The sequence below is a fragment of the Thermobia domestica genome, chromosome 7 (assembly GCF_964235325.1).
Source record: "Thermobia domestica chromosome 7, izTheDome1.hap1.1, whole genome shotgun sequence".
NCBI classification, from domain to species: Eukaryota; Metazoa; Arthropoda; class Insecta; order Zygentoma; family Lepismatidae; genus Thermobia; species Thermobia domestica.
The window spans coordinates 79,895,592-79,916,881 of NC_137460.1; the positions used below are offsets into that span (position 1 = coordinate 79,895,592).

At 34.4% G+C, this 21,290-nt stretch overlaps 1 protein-coding gene across 2 annotated transcripts in view; it reads right to left on the minus strand.

Annotated features, from left to right (window-relative positions):
• Nucleotides 1–21,290, minus strand: part of LanB2 (laminin subunit gamma-1) — a 488,424-nt gene that overhangs the window by 26,174 nt on the left and 440,960 nt on the right. For both annotated transcript variants that reach the window (XM_081764904.1, XM_081764905.1), the window contains 5 exons: nucleotides 20,927–21,112; nucleotides 17,543–17,740; nucleotides 8,775–8,971; nucleotides 2,127–2,342; nucleotides 1,390–1,660 (listed from right to left, as the gene is read on the minus strand). In XM_081764904.1, coding sequence (XP_081621030.1) covers nucleotides 1,390–1,660; nucleotides 2,127–2,342; nucleotides 8,775–8,971; nucleotides 17,543–17,740; nucleotides 20,927–21,112 — 1,068 coding nt within the window. The remainder of the gene's footprint in view (nucleotides 1–1,389; nucleotides 1,661–2,126; nucleotides 2,343–8,774; nucleotides 8,972–17,542; nucleotides 17,741–20,926; nucleotides 21,113–21,290) is intronic.

Consider the following 21,290-nt stretch of genomic DNA (forward strand, 5'->3'; position numbering starts at 1 on the left):
AGACTCGTATTCATTGGGCTCGCGCTCACCCTTAATGAGGCTCGCAGTCGGTCGCGCTCAGAAGCCACAGCAGCTCGTGCAGGTTGCTATCCATTTATATATATTGTACTGTATTTATTGCGTTTAGTGCACAAATACATGTGCAAATTGAACTTTTGTATAGAAGAGGAGTTGAAAGAATTCATTCACATAACAGATAGATTATATCTTCAACTCCATTTCATAGGGTGTTCGAAGCAGCGTTTCCAGATTTATAAAACGGGGAAACCATGCGAAAAATAAGAATTAATTTGTTTTAATCTTCGGAGAACCTTTACAATAAAATTTCTTATGAAAGTGCTTTACTTTTAAAGGCATATCACTTTTTTTTTAAGTACTGTATTTAGATATGCTTATTTGTTTGCTTGAATTGTGTGCGACAAATAAACACATGTGTATATTCACTGTAGTTATAAGTTTATTTCTGTTTTTTCTCTTCGATAATATTTATTTTACTGAAGGACGAAAAGGGAAATCAGGAATAGAATACCCACGGGTGAGTTTCGGAATTTTGAACTTCTTTGAGCAAGATGACCTGCAAAAATAAACATTTACCTGTATTAAATATATATATATATATATATATATATATATATATATATATATATATATATATATATATATATATATATATATATATATATATATATATATATATATACACAAACACGTGAAATCATATGAATTTGTGGGAGCTTGAACGCCCCCTTGTCGAACTTCTGCTTACGCTACTGACAGTCAGCACTATTACAACAGATTGAGGCAAGTTGAAGACGAGTACTCATTGGGAAATAGAAAACAACGAAAAGACAAAAACGTATTGCTTAAAAATGAAATGTTACTACCTAGGTACAAAATCTCAGTAATACCGTACATAATGCATACGTTTAAGGAGCCGGACTATATGCCGTACGAGAAGAGTAAATTATCTTATTTGTACAGTGAAGATCGATGGTCTGAGAATGTTGATTCACAGAGAATGACTGAAAAGAATTTTATAAGCCTTAGAATGTTTCTGGTAAGGATACAGCTGCCAGATGACAACAGGTGCCATTCTGTGCACTTTTTGGCGTATCTATAGCAAGGAGGTAGCTTCTAGATAGCAGCAGGTGCCACTTTGTAACATTTTGTAGCATCTTATAGATAATACATATTATTTATTCTACTTTTATCAGTAGAAAATAGTTTGTTTTTATGTTACACAATAACTTTTTTTTAACTAGAAATCTTTTTAAACCATTGCTGTTCCCTAAGCATGCATCTTTCGTAGAGAAACTTCAAAACCTATCAAAATAATACCCTTTAATATATATAGACCATTAATAACAATTACCCATAATTCTTCCTTACCTCCGGCTCCTTTTCGTGCATCATACAACAAATTGTCCACATGTTCCTGGACTGAGGACAATTTCCTTTCAAAGTCTAGGTCGTCAATAACAGTCGGGGTACTTGCAATCTCACTCAATTGACGTTGTAAATTGGAAAGTTTTCTACGATGCTCATTTGTGGCATTTTGTACAAGGTTGTAGCACGGTGGACAGTCGATACATCCCTGTTGTCTGTTGTATTTATTTTCTTTACAACGATCACATCTTCTCCCTTCTACGTTCTCTCGACACTGAAAATATCAAACAGAAAAGGGAATAAATAATTTATAGATTATAAATTCTTCGCAATTGAAGAACACAATGCACAGCTTTATTCAAGAGATCTTGTCTACCTACCTTGATTTAGAAGGCATTAGTTTGGCAACCATGTGTAGAAAATTCTAAGAGTTCGGCTCTAAGCAAAGATTTCAATTAGCTACAGCAAATCAACTTTTGTTTGATTTAGTTCTAATCTTAGGTAAGAGTGCAAGACTGCCCTGAGCGAAAGGGTCCCGTATAAACCTAACCTTACCTTAAATATTCGAAGCCACAGCTGTGTTCTAAGGATATAACTGAACTTGGAAACGCCTTTATTAATATTACAAAGAAACTTTGTAAATTGTTTATAGAAATTTATTTTTATAATAAACTGATGAAGGGCTTATTCCGAACTATTTATTGACTCTACCGAAAAATATTTCAATATTAAGTACTCACCGGACATTGTCCATACGGATCACACTGTAGAGCAACAGATCCAATTACATCACAATCACATGGTTTACATCCTTCTGACGAAAATCCATAATGGTAGGGCTCACAGACATCACAATGCTGTCCTACAATACCAGGTCGGCAGAAGCATTGTCCTGTGTAAATGTTACAGGTATGATTCAAAGAACCAATTGGATCACAGTTACATGGTTCGCATCCCTACGAAGACAGGTAATAAAACTCAAAATTATATTGCAAATAACACAAAAAATAACATGCACTAAATCAACTGTACTCTTTCTTCTATGCTATACTGTGTTATCGAAAATAAATGTAATTACAATGCAATACAAGTAAAAAAAAATAATGAGGTAAAGTAATGATGACAAATTTAGTATTTGGCTGACTCACAAAAAAAAAAAGAAAAAAAAAAGAAAAAGAAAAAAAATTAGAATGAACTCATAGTAAAACGAAGAAGCTGTGCTTATGTCTCATGTCAGCTCGATGATCATAACACAAGCTTTATTTGTCGTACAGTATTTTATTAAGGGGTAATTATTTTGAGGTACAAGTAATATTTAAATGTCAAAAGAAAGCGAGAGCAATAACAGAGATGTCAAAGACATACCTATGTAGACCTTTCTTTCTGAAGATTTTAAAATAATGGCGAGCCCCTCCATATATATGAGGAGCAGTCAAAAAGTTCCCGGAATTTTATTGTAGCTCTTTATTACACACTATATAAGTACACATGTACTTAATCGCCTTGAAAGTAGGCACCTTCGGAACATACACACTTCCTCCACCACTAGTACCATTACTGAAAACACCGACGAAAGTCCTCTTTGGTATCTTCCAAAGGTCAGCCGTCGCATTGGTTTTGGTCTTCTACGGTGGCGAAACGGGTATCGGTGCTGTTTTCCTTAAAGCACTGACACAGTCAACTGATTTTAAGGCTATCAAACTAAATGTCTGAAGCACTGACACAGTCAATTGATTTTAAGGCTATCAAAGTAAATGTCTGAAGCACTGACACAGTCAATTGATTTTAAGGCTATCAAACTAAATGTCTGAAACATTGACACAGTCAATTGATTTTAAGGCTATCAAAGTAAATGTCTGAAGCACTGACACAGTCAATTGATTTTAAGGCTATCAAACTAAATGTCTGAAACATTGACACAGTCAATTGATTTTAAGGCTATCAAAGTAAATGTCTGAAGCACTGACACAGTCAATTGATTTTAAGGCTATCAAACTAAATGTCTGAAACATTGACACAGTCAATTGATTTTAAGGCTATCAAAGTAAATGTCTGAAGCACTGACACAGTCAATTGATTTTAAGGCTATCAAACTAAATGTCTGAAACATTGACACAGTCAATTGATTTTAAGGCTATCAAAGTAAATGTCTGAAGCACTGACACAGTCAACTGATTTTAAGGCTATCAAACTAAATGTCTGAAACATTGACACAGTCAATTGATTTTAAGGCTATCAAAGTAAATGTGTGAAGCACTGACACAGTCAATTGATTTTAAGGCTATCAAAGTAAATGTCTGAAGCAATGACATAGTCAACTGATTTTAAGGCTATCAAAGTAAATGTCTGAAGCACTGACACAGTCAATTGATTTTAAGGCTATCAAAGTAAATGTCTGAAGCAATGACATAGTCAACTGATTTTAAGGCTATCAAAGTAAATGTCTGAAGCACTGACATAGTCAACTGATTTTAAGGCTATCAAAGTAAATGTCTGAAGCACTGACATAGTCAACTGATTTTAAGGCTATCAAAGTAAATGTCTGAAGCACTGACACAGTCAATTGATTTTAAGGCTATCAAAGTAAATGTCTGAAGCACTGACATAGTCAATTGATTTTAAGGCTATCAAAGTAAATGTCTGAAGCACTGACATAGTCAACTGATTTTAAGGCTATCAAAGTAAATGTCTGAAGCACTGACATAGTCAACTGATTTTAAGGCTATCAAAGTAAATGTCTGAAGCACTGACATAGTCAACTGATTTTAAGGCTATCAAAGTAAATGTCTGAAGCACTGACATAGTCAACTGATTTTAAGGCTATCAAAGTAAATGTCTGAAGCACTGACATAGTCAACTGATTTTAAGGCTATCAAAGTAAATGTCTAAAGCACTGACATAGTCAACTGATTTTAAGGCTATCAAAGTAAATGTCTGAAGCACTGACACAGTCAATTGATTTTAAGGCTATCAAAGTAAATGTCTGAAGCACTGACACAGTCAATTGATTTTAAGGCTATCAAAGTAAATGTCTGAAGCACTGACACAGTCAATTGATTTTAAGTCTATTAAAGTAAATGTCTGAAGCACTGACACAGTCAATTGATTTTAAGGCTATCAAAGTAAATGTCTGAAGCACTGACACAGTCAATTGATTTTAAGGCTATCAAAGTAAATGTCTGAAGCACTGACACAGTCAATTGATTTTAAGGCTATCAAAGTAAATGTCGGAAGCACTGACATAGTCAACTGATTTTAAGGCTATCAAAGTAAATGTCTGAAGCACTGACATAGTCAACTGATTTTAAGGCTATCAAAGTAAATGTCTGAAGCACTGACACAGTTAACTGATTTTAAGGCTATCAAAGTAAATGTCTGAAGCACTGACATAGTAAACTGATTTTAAGGCTATCAAAGTAAATGTCTGAAGCACTGACACAGTCAATTGATTTTAAGGCTATCAAAGTAAATGTCTGAAGCAGATTTCCCCAATTTGCACACGAAATTGATGTTTATGCATTGTTTGAACCGCGACACTGCACCAACTAATTACCCCATACTCCTCCATTTAGCTATACTACTCGTAAACTGACTATTATGACCTGTTCACACTTGTCATATTCATCACTTTGATTGCATCACAAATGCCAAAACTAGAACAACATTCTGGAAACTTTTTGTCTGTCCCTCGTATATTAAATTGCCTTACGTGTTAAAGAAAACTATATGTGTTCTATTACTCGGTGTACTGTTCACTCATACAATACAAGGTGCAAAAATAAAATAGATATTCCTTATATCAGATTAAGAAATAGTTACAAGTACATTGGAAGGAAATAATACAACTTACTGCCACCTAGAATAAATTAAGATTAAAAAAAAAACTGATTTTGAAAGTTTCTGCAAAAAATTAATAATAAATAAGTGTATTTATTAGATTATAGATTTTCAAGAAAAAAAAAGTTTTAACTCAGGGTAGAAAGGATTTTTATAAGTTCTTGCTTCAATTCAGTCATTTTAAACTATGCAAAATATATAAATATGGTATGGATTAATTATAACATATTTTAATCATCATTGACACATGTTAACTTAAATCTTGACATTGTCTTTTTCTTGTTTAAGGATTATAAATAATTCTTATTCTTATATACGTGAGAATACTCGTACAATTAATTCTTGTTGAAGCTGTATTTAAAATAAATGAGACAGGTCGTCTGGAACTTCAGAGTGTGTACAGAACTCAAAAAAAAAAAATTAACAATAAAGAAGAGTAGTTAATGTCTGATTTGATAATACAGCCCGTTGTGAATTTTGTGGTTTGAATTCCACGTTAAATTGTAGGACTACGTCTCAAGTAGTCACGTTCAACTCCAAAACAACCACCAATAACTTACTTAATAGCATTTAAATCGATTATCATTTTTCTTCTCCTTCGAGCTTGTAAATTAAGTTACTTGCATAAACTTAAGTAGCTGTGTCTTTGGACTCAATATTGCATAATTATACCATTTCACCCCCCTTTCCTTGTGTATGTTTGTGATCAAGTGGGTAATGATTGTGCCTCTTATGCATGTGGTTCCAGGGTCGATTCCCAGTGAGATATTCACCTTGGACATAAGCCTGAGTAGTAATTCGAGACCCAATTTAAACGAAGCCAAATGATTGACAGAAAAGTACGTCATACGTTTTGTATAGTTTTACCGGATTTCTCCGAATTTTAGTTATATTGGTAGCACTGTGCCAACAATCATACGGATCGCGTTTCTCTTCGCTGTTGAAAAGAGACGACAAACTTCAATCTTCCTCCTAGTTCTATCAACTACTGATCTTTTCTATTCACCAATGAAAGTATCAGTCCTATCCATGGAGCTACAGGATGGGCCAAAAGTCACGCAGGTGTTATAACTGTAAATAACTTACTTTTTTATCATTAGTTTCCATTGATATTTCACAGATTTTGAAGACCAAGGATAGGAGACTGTTTACACTTTTGTGTGGAATATAATTTCAGGTAGATGTTCACCATTATGGATCTCACAGATACGGGCCCGCTGTGTAGCATATGATTCATGATAAGGGTCAACACTTCTAGTTCGAGTGCCCGTGTTCTTGCATGAATATTGTCCTTTAGCTGCCGTATTGTTTGTGGTTTGTTCACATATACTTTGCCCTTCAGATAGTCTCAAAGTAAATAATCAGTCAAGCGGAGTGAGCTCAGGCGAAGAGGAGGGCCATTGTTTCTCGAGATGATACGATGGTCGAAAATGGTCCTCAGAACCCCATTGAGGCCCTTGCCGTATATGCTGTGATTCCATCTTGTTTAAATTACATCTCAGGCCTGTTCTCCACTGCAAGACCCACAATACTGTAGTCTCAATCATGTTTCGATATCAATCACCAGTTACCATTACTTCATCTTCAAAGAAGTATGGCTTAATGATCATTTCTGACGTCATGCCACACCACACAGTGCACTTGACAGGATGCAATTCACGCCCATGCATGCTGTTCGCATTCGAACCAGAAGTGTTGATGCCTGTCATGAATCATTTGCTACATAGGACCCGTATCTGTGAGGCCCATAATGGCGGACACCTACTTGAGATTATATTCAACACATAAGTGTAAACAATCTCCTACCCTTGGTCTTTAAGTCTGCAAAATATCAATGGAAACTAATGATAAATAAAAAAAAAGTTAATTATAATCCCTTCGTCACTTTTGGACCACCCTGTAGAAATCATGTAAATCTTAACAGATAGGTTTAAGTCACTAATAAATACTGCAATATTGTTATACACACATTTCTTTTTATTTTTGGAACAAGTGTGTCTCTTTGTATAGAATCTGTATGTAGTTATCTCAAGATAACATATTTTAATTAGTGTCTTTATTACATTGCGTATTTATCTTACATTGCTGCTTTGCATTGCCTTTACACCGATTTTGTTCTGACCTATCAATTTATATTGGGATCTATGGGCATTGTGTTTGTAGATAAGAACAAAATATAACGAATAAATTAAAATTAATTATCTTTTACTTTATAGTTGAATATAATTCCACCGGTGTAAATCTCAGATTTTAGAAGAACTGGCGTTAAAAGTATAAAGTTTTTTTATACTTGAATGCTAATGACGCATGATAAAAATGCTACAATAAATTGTACCCTTCTATTGTTAAAAATTATTAGAAAATTGAAGTGTTGTACGTCTCATGGAAATGAAACGATATGTATCATGGAAATGAAAGTGAGTCAGAAGTTGCGCAATGAGTTGTTTTGTAAGTAAAATATTTTTATTTTCAATATTTAACTTTGTAGTACACGCATTTTTATCCACTGAATCATAGCTTAATGCATTGAATATCAGAAAAGTATTTCATTTATATTTGTGTTAAAATATTATGTTGTTTCTGTTTTATACTTAAGTTTATTATGGTATTTACGATACATTTCATAACTTACACTTTCAGTTACACTAATACTGCCTTTGGATCTGTCTACTAAACATGCTTGTACTAAACATGCTTGTAACTCTTTGTCAATTCGTGGTATGTGGTATAGAGAAAAAAAGAACAGCACTAGAACAAGCTTCAACTGTTAAATCCGGGGATCTCGAATTGCAAAAACATTGTGTCCAGAGTGACTTGTTCACAGTATGGTCCTTCATAGAAACTAGGTGAAGCTGGTACCCCACGCTTTCTTGCTCGCGCAGCCGTCAGGTATCAAAGTGAAATAAAGCAGCGATCTTCAACCTGTCAAATAGTATGCTCCACATTAACAAATTGAATGGCTCTTGTGGCCCGCTGTTATTCTGCGGTACTGCTTTTAATCGGATTTTCATGTTAAGCATTTAGCTTTTATAAAACGCGCGGACAGCTGCAAAGAGCTTTGCGAGCTATTTGGGGCTGGTTGGTCATGCATTGAGGACTAGTAAAAAATTTTGAAAGGAAACATTGAAAATTAATTTACGAATGCTGCATCACGTCTTCGGTTCAATGTGTGCGAAAAACGGACAAACAACAACATGAACACTGTCAATAGCGTAAATTATGCTGCACATATTGTTCCTTACGAGAAAAATATACAAGTAGCGGTTTCATCTCGTTGACGGTTCTCTCCTGTTGTCCCATACCCCAGCAGAACATCCATATCGGATGGTGACTGGTAAGTTAAACTTTTTGATATTGGGTGGCAAATATTTGACTATATTGGCACGAGATACGCATTTTCTTCTTCCTTTGATTGACTGATTTGGGGTTTTGCGTCGCTTTTATCATCGAGGCTATATAAGAGAGGACCTAGCAACAAGAGAACAAAATTAGATAAATACTTCAATATTTCAACAGAATTCCACTAATTCAAAATGCGCATATTGTCATACCTCTCCACTATCAATATTGTAATATCCATCTTCACATTGGTTACAATTTGTTCCTATAACATGTGCTTTACAGCGGCACTGTCCACTTAATTGATCGCATAGCGGTGGACCAGAAGCTATCTGCTGAGTTCCTAAGTAATAGCACTGACATGGCTTACAATCTCCTTTCACTGGCGCCAATGCATCTCCGTAATATCCTAAAAAAAATACAAATTGTACGAAATAGTGCGGTTATTTATTACAAATTACATTAAACTAGAATTAAGATTTATAATGTCAGAAAGTCGTATTATGCATGCGGAAATAAATAAATGAATTCATTTGTCTACAATATTTCTCATTATCACATTCAAATACAGTAAGTAGTAAGACAATTATCGAAACATTTTTATTTGATCTGTTGAATAATAATCCCAGTGATTTGATAATAATATGTGCATTGTTTTTACACATATGTTAAAAATGGATTTAGGTCTGAACTATGCGGATCTAATAGTAAGGTGGAAAGGGGGATAGCACGGTTGCTCAATAGCAGAATGCTTAGCTATGGTACGAAGGGTCTGTATTTCCATCCCGTGTCATGTAAGTTTGTGAATGACAGCATCGTATCTATTGTAGAGGTTTCTCTACCATTTTCTTACATATTCCCATTCTCCTAATTACAGTAAAACCTGCTAACTTGTCCAACTCTCTAAGTCGAACAATGTCTAATTTGGCCTTATTTTTGTAGAAGCTGAATTTCACCATAGACATTCATTATTTATTATTATGTACGTTAGTCACCTGCCTAATTTGGTCTCATTTCTATAAAACCTGCATTTTCCAATAAGACATACATTACTTATTATACTGTAAGTTGGCCACCTGACTAACTTGGCTTCATTTCTTTTAAAACTTTAAAGTTTTCCAATGAGACATGCATTACCTATTACTCTGTAAGTTGACTACCTGCTTATCTTGACCTTATTTTTTTAGAACCAGCATTTTCCAATAAGATGTACATTACTTCTTGCTCTGTAAGTTAGTCACCTGGCTAACTTGGCCTCATTTCTTTTAAAACTTTAATTTTCCATTACTTATTACTCTGTAAGTTGACCACCTGCCTAACTTAATCTAATTTTTGTAGAACCTGAATTTTCCAATAAGATGTACATTACTTATTATTTTGTAAGTTGGTCACCTATCTATCTTGAAACTTGGCTGCATTGAAGCACCGTTATTCCTAGGCTGTTATTGTAATATTCACATACGTATTCTGACCCTAACGGATCACTTTAGTTCAGAAACCCTAAGAATGTCTTTTATTATTATGTGCTTTGCAAAGTCAGTTGTTATATGCTTTGTCAGATTGACTTATTGAGTATTCTTTCTTTTCGTCATATCTTCAAATTATATTCCTTCTGAGAACTTGCAGCAAATTTACGACAAATGACGATCGATTCATATTACAAAGTTGTTACTGCTTCTAAACAGAAGCTTCATTTAGGGGGGGGCAGAAGGGGGAATTGCCCCCCTCCCAAGAGTTTGAGGAATACATGTACTTTAATATATTGTCTACTAATACACTAGTACAAAACGTGAGAGTCTTATGTCGGTGGTGCTCTTGCCCCCCTCAAGTGAAGTCTGAAATGACGCCCCTGCTTCTAAATGCACAATAGGGTCACTTTATTTTCCAGTACTTAAAACAGGGTCATACGTCAGTATTGATACTTTCAGTATTTGCTGGAACTGTCTGCACTTACCGACAGAGGTGGAAGGGAAAAAAGTATACAAAATGTGACGTAACGTTTTGTAGGTAATTAGCATCTTGAAATTACATTGTGTGAATGGTGCACGTTGTTTTTATATTGCAAAAATAATTTTTGCTTCAAAGTTTATTTATTTTCTGTAAGTTTGGGCAACTGCCTAAAATGAGCTATTCAAAAATATTACTGTTTCTCTGCAGAAAGTAGAGGTCTGTACGGGCCGGAACTTTTAGCTCGGGCCCGGCCCGGCCCGGCCCGTGAATTTACAATGTGAGGCCCGACCCGAGTCCGAAATATGTTTTAGCCTTTAGGCCCGAGTTCGTGTGATAATCAAATGAGCCCGAAATAAGCCCGAATTACAGAAACTTAATAATTAACGCAAAATTTTATTTATTTACAGCAATTAGAAGTTTAATTTTGTAGTTGTGCTTGGAAAGTTCTCCAGAAAGAGCTGTGCAATATATTGTTGTACAGTATATTTACAAAGTTAGGCCCGAAAAGGCCCGAGAAATATGGTTGTACATTTAAAAAATTACGGCCCGAGCCTGGTCCAGGCCCGAAGTGATATATGCTTTGTAGGCCCGAGCCCGTGCAGACCTCTAGCAGAAAGTTTCTTACTATTCTGCATGTATATAGTACTACAATCAGTATTTACTCTATTATTATTATTATTATTATTATTATTATTATTATTATTATTATTATTATTATTATTACTCATGAGCCACGTCAAAAATAGTGAGTGACCAAATGTCACAGAAAGCAGGCACGTAGGCCAAGGAGTGGGTCCGGACTCCCCTTCCCTTCGAAACCACAAATGAAAAGATTATGGAAGGATAAAACAAAGAAACGAGGAAAAGAAGAATCAGTGTTAAAAATAAAAAGCTACAGCAAGCGTTTGGTTACTCTTTCTTATGAGGAGCTTCTAAATGTGTAGAAAACGAGAGGGGGGGGGGGTGTATGTTAAAAATGGATAATTATGATTGGAACGGAGCATTCCGAATTCCATCTAGCTTCATGCTAATCCTATGCACTACAAATGACGATCGATAAACTGTTTCGATCCGATAGACTCTCAGATAGAACTTAAAAAATGCCCACAATCACTACTAATACGAGCCTGGCAACATAAGATTCCAGTTACATTTTTTAAAGAAATTTTCAATTTCATGGCAACACTAATCCATTTTATAGTATGTCTTTACTGCCGAAAGAGATCTCGCCATTCAACGAAGATAAGAAAAAGAAGAAGAAAGAAGACAAGAAGTACCGAGTTTGGATGACCTCGGAAGACTATATCTTTTTCAATACTGTTTCATATTTGACTCGAGATTTCTTTATAGTTTGTTATTAAAATACTTACTAACATATCGACATATTATTGCCCTAACGAACCAATATGGGTATGTTTCCATTAAAATAGTTTAGATTGATAGAGTTCCTGGTGTGTAACCACAGTATTTCATGTCACACGCACCCTCCTGCATTACGAAATACTGGCTAAACGAACCAATATATGTTGTCAGTAAAATAATTTAGAATAATCAAGCTCCTGATGTAATAACCAGTGTATTTCGTCATGGACCCCCCTATTACGAAATTCTGGCTACGTGTCTGCACCAAGTGAGTATGCAAGAATAAAAGTTGAAAAAACTTGGGGGGAAAAGTGTGTACTGATTCTAATCAACGTGCAACGGCTATACAAATATCTAAAAATCACTTCATTTATAATGAATAACAATCTACATACGTACAATATATTTTAGTACGTAAACTTAGAGAAGGGATCCCCTCTCAAAATCTATACTGGATCCATTACTGAACTATTTTAGCACTAAATCAATGTTTATGTACCTTGTCTTATTTACCTTTGCAGTGGTGGGTGTAATAGACGGTCCTCAAAACAACGAAAATTTGGTAGAAATTCAACAAGTTAGTAATGGTAAAATATCTGATGGTGAGTCAAGAAACAGTTCTCTAAGTAGAAACTGTAAATACAGTAATAGTATACCAGAAATTGATAACATTACATTAGCAAAGTGTAGTTACTGCAAAACTCGAATCAGTGAGGTGAAAACAAATGACGATCGAACGTGCTGGGAGAAATCTTCGCAGAGTAAACTAATAACTGAACTAATTGAAGAGATACATTCGCTGCGTGAGATTATTTCAGTGTTAACAGGTGAAAAATGTGAAGATATTCCTAGACAAAAGCAACAAGATGGATTACCGGTAATTAGTGCAAGAAATGGTTCGCCGCTTTATAGTGAGGTAATAGTGCACAATAACAAAATAAGTGCACAACAACCTACAAATTGCAACAAACAAACCTGTTACAAGCATAAAGAAACATCAAAGAGTGATCTTTCAATTAGTAACAAGAAAATAAATTTTCAGAAACACAGTAACAACAATACCAGTCAGCATGGTGTATTACAGGAAATACCCACACAAAACAGGTTCACAGTTCTACCCGATCTAGCAGATGTGAATAGTAATAGTGCAGTTAGTGAAAATTGTATAAGCAATGTACACAAAAGTTCAGGTAATGTCAGTGTAAATGGAAACTTAGATGCTACAAGCAGGTGCAAGAAACTAAATAAAAGGACTACAAATAGTAGTAATCACACAAGCGTTCATGATGGAAGCAGTGGCAAAACTGAGAGTGCAAAGCTGCATAGTTTGAGAGCAAGTAGTGAAGTAAAGACAAGGAATGCAAGTGTAAAATTTGGTAGTAATAATTTGAGGGGGAAGTCGAAAGTAAGTTCAAGAGAAATAAACAAGCAGAAAGTAGTGATATATGGTGACAGCCATGCAAAGGGATTGGCCGGTATTTTAAACTTCAAATTGGTAGATAAACAAATTACTAGTTTAGTTAAACCGGGAGCAAGAATAGGTAACGTAGTTGAGCCAGTGGCTTTAAATAGTAATAATCTAACCAAGAACGATGTACTTGTTATTATCGGAGGGACCAACGATATTGCTAGAAATGAAGCTGATGTGGGTATAAGAAATCTGTGCTCTTTATTACCAAATCTAGCTCATACAAATGTGATAGTTGTAGGTGCTCCACATCGCCATGATCTTATTAGCTCTTCTTGTGTAAACCAAGCGGTAAAAAACTTCAATAAGAAAATTAATACATTAAGTAAACGTTATAGTCATGTGCACCACCTAACTGTTGAGGATTTTCCTCGTAGGTATTTCACAAGACATGGTATGCACTTAAGCAATACAGGTAAAAAAGAAATATGCGAGAAACTTAGCGTAATGATGGGAGAGCTTTCAACAAAAATTAGTGTAAATAAAACACGCATAATTATTGATACAAAGGGTACAGTACGCGAAAACTTTGACATAAATTGCAAAAGTAGTAAAATTCCATGTCAAGAAAATTGTTTCATACCATCTAATGAAGACGGTATCAGGGTAGAATCGAATATTGAAAATATGAATGTTTCAAATGGCATTGTCTCTCCTCAAGAAATTACGTCATATCAGGACAATGTATATAGGAAATCAAAACGAGAAAGAAAGCCTCCAACACACCGTCCGGATTATTTTTTATGGTAGGATCATCAACCCAACATAAAGACATCCGTAAAGATAATTGGAGTTCTGATAAACGTCTAATTGACAATAAATTAAAACTAAGGTATATTGAGAGTAATGCTGTTAAAGTGCAGACATGTTATCAAAGTATACAGTCTGACAACTTAAGTTACAAACACAATACAAACAATATAGTTATTTTCCATCAAAATGTACAAGGGTTTTCGTTATATAAAAAAAGCATGTTGGAAGAACTACTTTTGGACAAATTGTTGGGAGTAAATTTAATATGTATAACAGAACACTGGTTACAATCAGGCTGCTTAGAATACCTAAGCATTCCTGAATTTCAGCTAAGAGCAGGATACTACAGAAGTATTAGAGATAGAGGGGGAGCCTGTATATATGCAAAGAGGGGTCTAAAAACGAAAGAATGTATTAGGTTTAAGTATTTAAATGTAGAAAAGCACTTTGAAAGTTGTGCATTAGAAATAGTAGATTATAACCTTGTACTTGTATGTGTATATAGAACTCCTGACAGTGATATAGAAATTTTTATAAATAGGATGGATACGATACTAAATTATTTTATGAAAATCAAGAAGACCGTCGTAATTGTTGGCGATATCAACATAGACTTTTTACAGCCTATAAAACACGAGGTAGAACTTCTTCTAGATTCATTTAATATGGACGCAATTGTTAAAGTTCCCACACGAATTACAAAATACTCTAAAAGTGCAATTGACCAGTTCATAGTGAGCAAACATCTTAACTACAACACAGTAGACGTCTTCAACAGTGGTTTTTCAGACCACCTTGCCCAAGTACTCGACATACATGTAACTCCTAATAAAAATTTTTGTAATGCAAAAGCAAGTAGTGTAACGTACAAAAGAAAATTTAATGACGAAAATATACAATATTTTAATCACCTTCTCAGGGAAGAAAATTGGAACGAGCTTTATATACATAATCAGGTTAATGAAGCTTTCAGTTATTTCATTGACACCATAAGATTCTATTTCGATCTAGCATTCCCTGTTGTAAAATGTGTAACTTCAACAAAACAATCAAAACCCTGGGTAACACAAGGGATCAGAATAGCAAGCAAAAAAATGAGACTTCTTAACAAAGCTAAAACACAAGGAAATCTATCACCACATACAGAGACATATTACAAAAGATACAAGAACATATACAAACGGGTTCTGAAAGCAGCAAAAAAAATTACACAATGACACAATCATTAAAAAATCAGATAATAAGTCGAAGGCGTTGTGGAAACTAGTGAAGAGCGAGTTAAGTTTAAACACTCGTAATGATGACGGTAATTTAGAGGTAATTAAAAATGGCAACATAATAAAAGACCCTCGTATAATTGCTGACCTATTTAATAACTATTACACTAACTTATCACATACGTACAATAATGATCCAGCATTGTCCACTTCGAAAATATTCTCAAAAATTTGCAACAATACAATGTATCTACATCCAGCTACTAATGCAGAAATAATAAAGGTGGTAAAGAAAATGAAAAGTAAATGGTCAGCTGGCGTAGACGGCATACCGCCAAGTATTGTAAAGAAAAGCATTAAATATATTGCTGACCCTCTGAGTTTCCTCATAAATATGTCGTTTTCAAGTGGAGAATTCCCTAGTATATTAAAAATTGCAAAAGTAAAACCAATATATAAAAAAGGCGACAAATCAGCGCTTGAAAATTATAGGCCTATTTCGCTTCTCTCAATTTTCTCAAAAATCTTAGAAACCACAATGAGTGTCCGGCTAGCATCCTTTTTACTTAAATATGATCTAATAACACACGAGCAACATGGCTTCCTACAAGGGAAATCAACGGAAACCGCAATATATAACTTCGTGGAAAGTGTACATAAAAGTTTAGATAGTAAGGAGAAATGTATAGGTGTTTTTCTGGATCTTTCGAAAGCATTTGACTTAGTGTCACATAGAAATCTTCTCTCAAAGCTACAAGGTTACGGAATAAGAGGCATTGCATCCAAATGGTTTCAATCGTATCTGAAAAATCGGCAGCAAGTAGTAGAAATTACATACAATAACAGGGATACAAACCAAGCTACACACTACATATCAGAGAAACAAGAAATAACATGTGGAGTGCCACAAGGATCCGTATTAGGGCCGCTATTATTTTTGATATATATTAACGACCTACCAAGTAATATTGCTCCAGCAGAAGCATCCCTTTATGCAGATGACGCTAATATTATAGTAAAAGGTAAAACAAATGAGGTTGTTGAAGGTAGTGCAAACGAAATCCTTTGTAAAATCTCTCACTGGGTTAAAGAAAATAAGCTTAAATTAAATATTGAAAAGACACAAGCAATTAATTTTCATCACATGCGCAACAAATATGCACAGCCTAGGAACATTATAATTCAAAATAATGAAATAGAATATGTAAACTCAACTAAGTTCTTAGGAATTTGGATAGATAAAAATCTTTCTTGGGATGTGCAAATAACTAAGCTTAGTAAAAAATTAAACCAAATATATTTCGCAATTAAAGTTCTTAAAAATGTTTTAAGAGAGTCTACTTTAAAAACAATTTACTTTGGATTATTCCAATCGAATTTAACGTATGGTATTATATTTTGGGGAAATACACACAAGGCCAAAGTCATCTTTACGATACAGAAACGAATAATAAGATTGATGGCAACTGCTAAACCAAAAGATCATTGCAAACCAATATTTAAAAAACTTCGTATACTTCCAGTACCCTGTTTGTATATTTTAAATCTATTGATATTTGTAAAGAAACACCTACAAGGTATCCTTACGCGAGTAGAACAGCAACATGATCATGACACAAGAAACAAAGAAAACTTTTCTATTGTAGAACACAGAACAGTATTATATGAAAAAGGATGTAAATACGCGGGTATCATGCTTTACAATAAACTTCCGAAAGAAATAAAAACTCAGGACTCTGTTGCTAAATTTAAAAAAGAACTCCAGAAATATTTATTACAACATTGCTTTTACTCGGTAGAGGAATACATGAACTGCTAAGTAAATAGAAACGTTACAGGATATACAGTAAATCAATGTCATTACTTGCTTTTAGCATTACATATTTGTTGGAGGGTTTCTAAATACACTGCAAGTAATAATTGCTAAGTTTATTTTTAACAATGATGTCATGTAAAATGTATAGTGTAATAAGATGTAAGAAGTAAGGCTTAATTACTAACCTAGTGTATGTAATTTTCACTATTATTGTTTCTTTTACTTCTGTATTCATATATAAATGACGTGTCCGCTTCATATGCATTGTATTACAGTGCTAAATGTATGAAAAAAGGACGAAATAAATACAATACAATACAATATTTTACAACACGGTACTGACGAAACATGTTAAAATGAAAAAGAAAAAAGAAAAGAAAAGAAAACAGAGAAGTTAATAATTTATGCAATTACCTGGCAGACATTGATCACAGTGTGGCCCACCAGTATGATAGATACACTTCAAGCACTCTCCAGTAGTTCTATTGCAATTTCCCACTGCATTTGGATCGACATTGTCATTACAATCACAGAGTTGACAAGCCCTTGTTGGTCCAAATCTTCCAGTTGGATCTCCATAATAACCATCACTGCACAAATCACATCTAGGACCTAGAATCATAGAACAAAACTCATTATTTATTATGGAAATACAGTACTTGCAAATTTAATGGAAATTTTTGAAAATCCGATATTACAATACTCAAACTTTGACTGTGTCTTGTATAGGATTTCAGTATTTATATTTTAAGCGACAGGATTACTCAAATTTCAAATAAAATACTATTAGGATTGGTGCGAATGTTTGCTTTGACGTCTGGTGGGAAATTAACGTCTGCAACACAGAGATGAATTAAGGTCACACGTCTGTCACAAACTTTGTAGACGTCTAGCAAACAGGCTCGAGTACTCAGACAGTAAAAAGGAAGTGCTTTGTCGAATAGGGTCGTAAGAAAGTGCACCATTAAGAACACACAATTGCAAATAAGTTTTTCTTTACGAATTCGAACTAGGACATTCTGCATACAAAGGGGGGGGGGGGAGTTCTCAGTTCATTTAGGCCAGGAATGGTGAATGAACGCACGTTTCTTCGTCGGTGTGTGAAATTTCGTTCTGATGACAGTATTGCAAAATGAGCCCCGTGAGCACCGACCAACATTGTTCAGATCAGCTCCTCAGGAACACTGTGGAAACAAACTCTCGGAAAAAGTGATCGTGCCATTGTAGACGAGTTAAGCATACACCACACTGTCATTCGGCGTTTCTGTGCAATAGGTGCCATATGAGTTGATAAGATTGACTTGTATAGAGATATGCAGTTCTCTAAATTAAGGAATAACCGGGAAAGTTTCCTGCAGATGAAAAATGACGCATCTGGGATACATATTTCTACGACAATCGTAAACCGTCACAACAATAGTTAGATCGTGATCAACATCTACGACTGTTTCTTAAAATCACCTCTCTAATCACAGGTGTTATTGCTGGTATGATATTCTATGGTGGAAGTGATCTACCATGTCTTTCTCAGGCCAGGTTAAACCACCAATTGAAATCGTTACAGTGCTGAACTCCATGAAATGCACCGCAAACTTGTCCGCAAGTATCCAGGAATAGTTAACAGACATGTTGTCCTCATGTTGGGCGATAATACTCACTTACATGTTGCGCAAAGGACGGAGCAGCCTCTTCATGAGTTACAGTATGAATCCCTTCCTAGCTATCGTATTCCACCCATGTATTTCCCACTGACTACCATCTCTTCCAGTATCTCGAGTACTTGTTGGAAGGGAAATGACTGGGCAGTGGCAGAAGTATGGTTGCAGATGGCGACTACTTTGATTAATCAGCTATTGTAGTTTTCTTCTCCTTTTTTCTTTTTCTCTTTTTTAAAATCAAATATGAAATGAAATCTTTAAGTTTTACGTCCCACGACTAGGCTAAAGGAGACGATGACGAGAAACGAATGAAATGGTGGAATTAAGAAAGTGGGAGAACCCATGCACACGGTATTTGTCCACCACTAAGTCACTTGGTGCGAGGTGAGATCGAACCAAAGACCCCATGCACCAGAGGTGAACGCTCTACCACTAAAATCAAATATAATAAAAAAAAATATAAGATTTATTTTATAATCTCGACTCTCAGAATCCCATACTATTCTTTTCATGGATTAGCTTTCATAATATGGATAAAATCACGGATAATATAATATGAATGGAACATAAGTTCTAAATTTGTATTCTGTGCTTAAATAATACTCGAAGTATTAAATTATTCGTAATTTTTAAGAAGTGCTGCTAAACATGACAATAACACATCATTTTTATGAATGATTATTTTTAAACATGCATGCTTGTGTGAAACTAATACTTAAAATGTTCTTTACTGTAACATGACAAGACGTCACACTGCCAACTCAGTTTAGCCAACCATCTCTCTTTATTCGGAACGATATGGACAAACACAAATAACTTTGCTAGGGAAACGAGAGAAGACTAACATAGCCATGTAAATAGACAAATATTTCCTTACGTTTCTTTCATTCCTTGCTGCAAGTCTGTTATATACTGATCTGAATAAACTGTCCAATAATAACTTGTAAAATTAATAATACAAGAAAATTATTGGGTTTCGGTGCTAGTTTATATAAGCTATCACAGTTCGAAAACGATTTTGTTTCTAAACAAGAAAAAGAAAATGTTCCTGCTGTTGAAGAAGCCAAAGTTTCAGTTTTAGTTATTCACTGATCTACACCATTTATTGGATATAGAATCCTTTCTGATTCTGTAGGACAGGGTTTCCAGTTTTGACAGTTCTTATACTGAAAACATCAGAACGAATATAGGAACATAGAATACAAGAACATGTAAAGAGACGCAAAAATTCAGGATTCTGCGGTTTCTGGTCTATAAAAAGATCTAGGTATAACCAAACACAACTTAAAGTTACTTTTTAAAAAATGTCACAAACAGTATAAAGAAATGTATTCGAGTCATATTAGAACAAAATACCCATTGTTAATTTTGGACGCAAGAAGACTTGACACGAACTGGAATTTAATTATAAACAGCTTCTCTCAAAGCGTAATTTTTTTATGACTTCAAATAGTATAAAAATCGCAATTTTCCACATTTGTATACAGGCAGATTTCTGTAAGTTGATGTAAGGCTAAAGAAGAAAATGAAGAAGAACAAAACAAATGAATTAAAATTAAGAGAAACGTTTCACATCGTACAAAGTACATATTTAGAGTACATTACATTGTAGACTGCGTTAATATTGGTACTTATAGTCTTGAGTTTGTACAGCAACAAAAATATACCACTAAAATTTTAATAACTTACTGTTTATTTTTGTGTTTTGTGTGAAAAAAGGACTAAATTGAACAAAATGTGAGGGGAAAAAATATTTGTGAAGCCGAAGCGCTTCATTACTGACTAGCTGTCGAAAGCAACAGGATTGGTTGCCTAAATTACACTAGGAATATAAAAATCCTTTTAGGATTGACAAGGCACATTATAGGTGAATATTAGTTAAGATTTTAACTACTTCATTTAATCGTCATCGTTTTAACGGATTAATAGCAAGGCTGGCAATAGCTAAACACCTAACTTGATCTTTAGATTATAAACATTTACAAAATATACATATACAAAATATTTTGTTGTTGCTGTAATTCTTTCATTTCATATTTCATTCATCAACTTTTTTTTTTATTTCTTCTTTAAAAAAAAGATAAGCTTTGTATAACATATCATTTTTTTTCATTTCTTTAAAAAATAAAATTCACCTTACCTGCATATCCTGTTGGACATTCCAGACAAACTACAGTTTCGTCAACCAGCTGAATGCAGGGTCCCTGGTTTGGACAAGGGCAAGGACTACAATCGTTCGAAGTTCCTTGAAGCGCGTTGCCGTAATAACCTCGAGCACACCTCTCGCAATTGTCTCCACCGGTATTGTGCTGACAAATACAACGACCTATAAACATTCAATAAAATTTAAAGTCATTACCCTACTCAATCGATTAACAACATTATATATTCAGTAATAACTTTAAACAAAAATTCAGCAATAAGTCTATTTCGCATAAAGTTTCCGTCTTATTTGCTGCCATACTAATGCTAGATTAATTTCAACAAAATTATTCACATTGTTT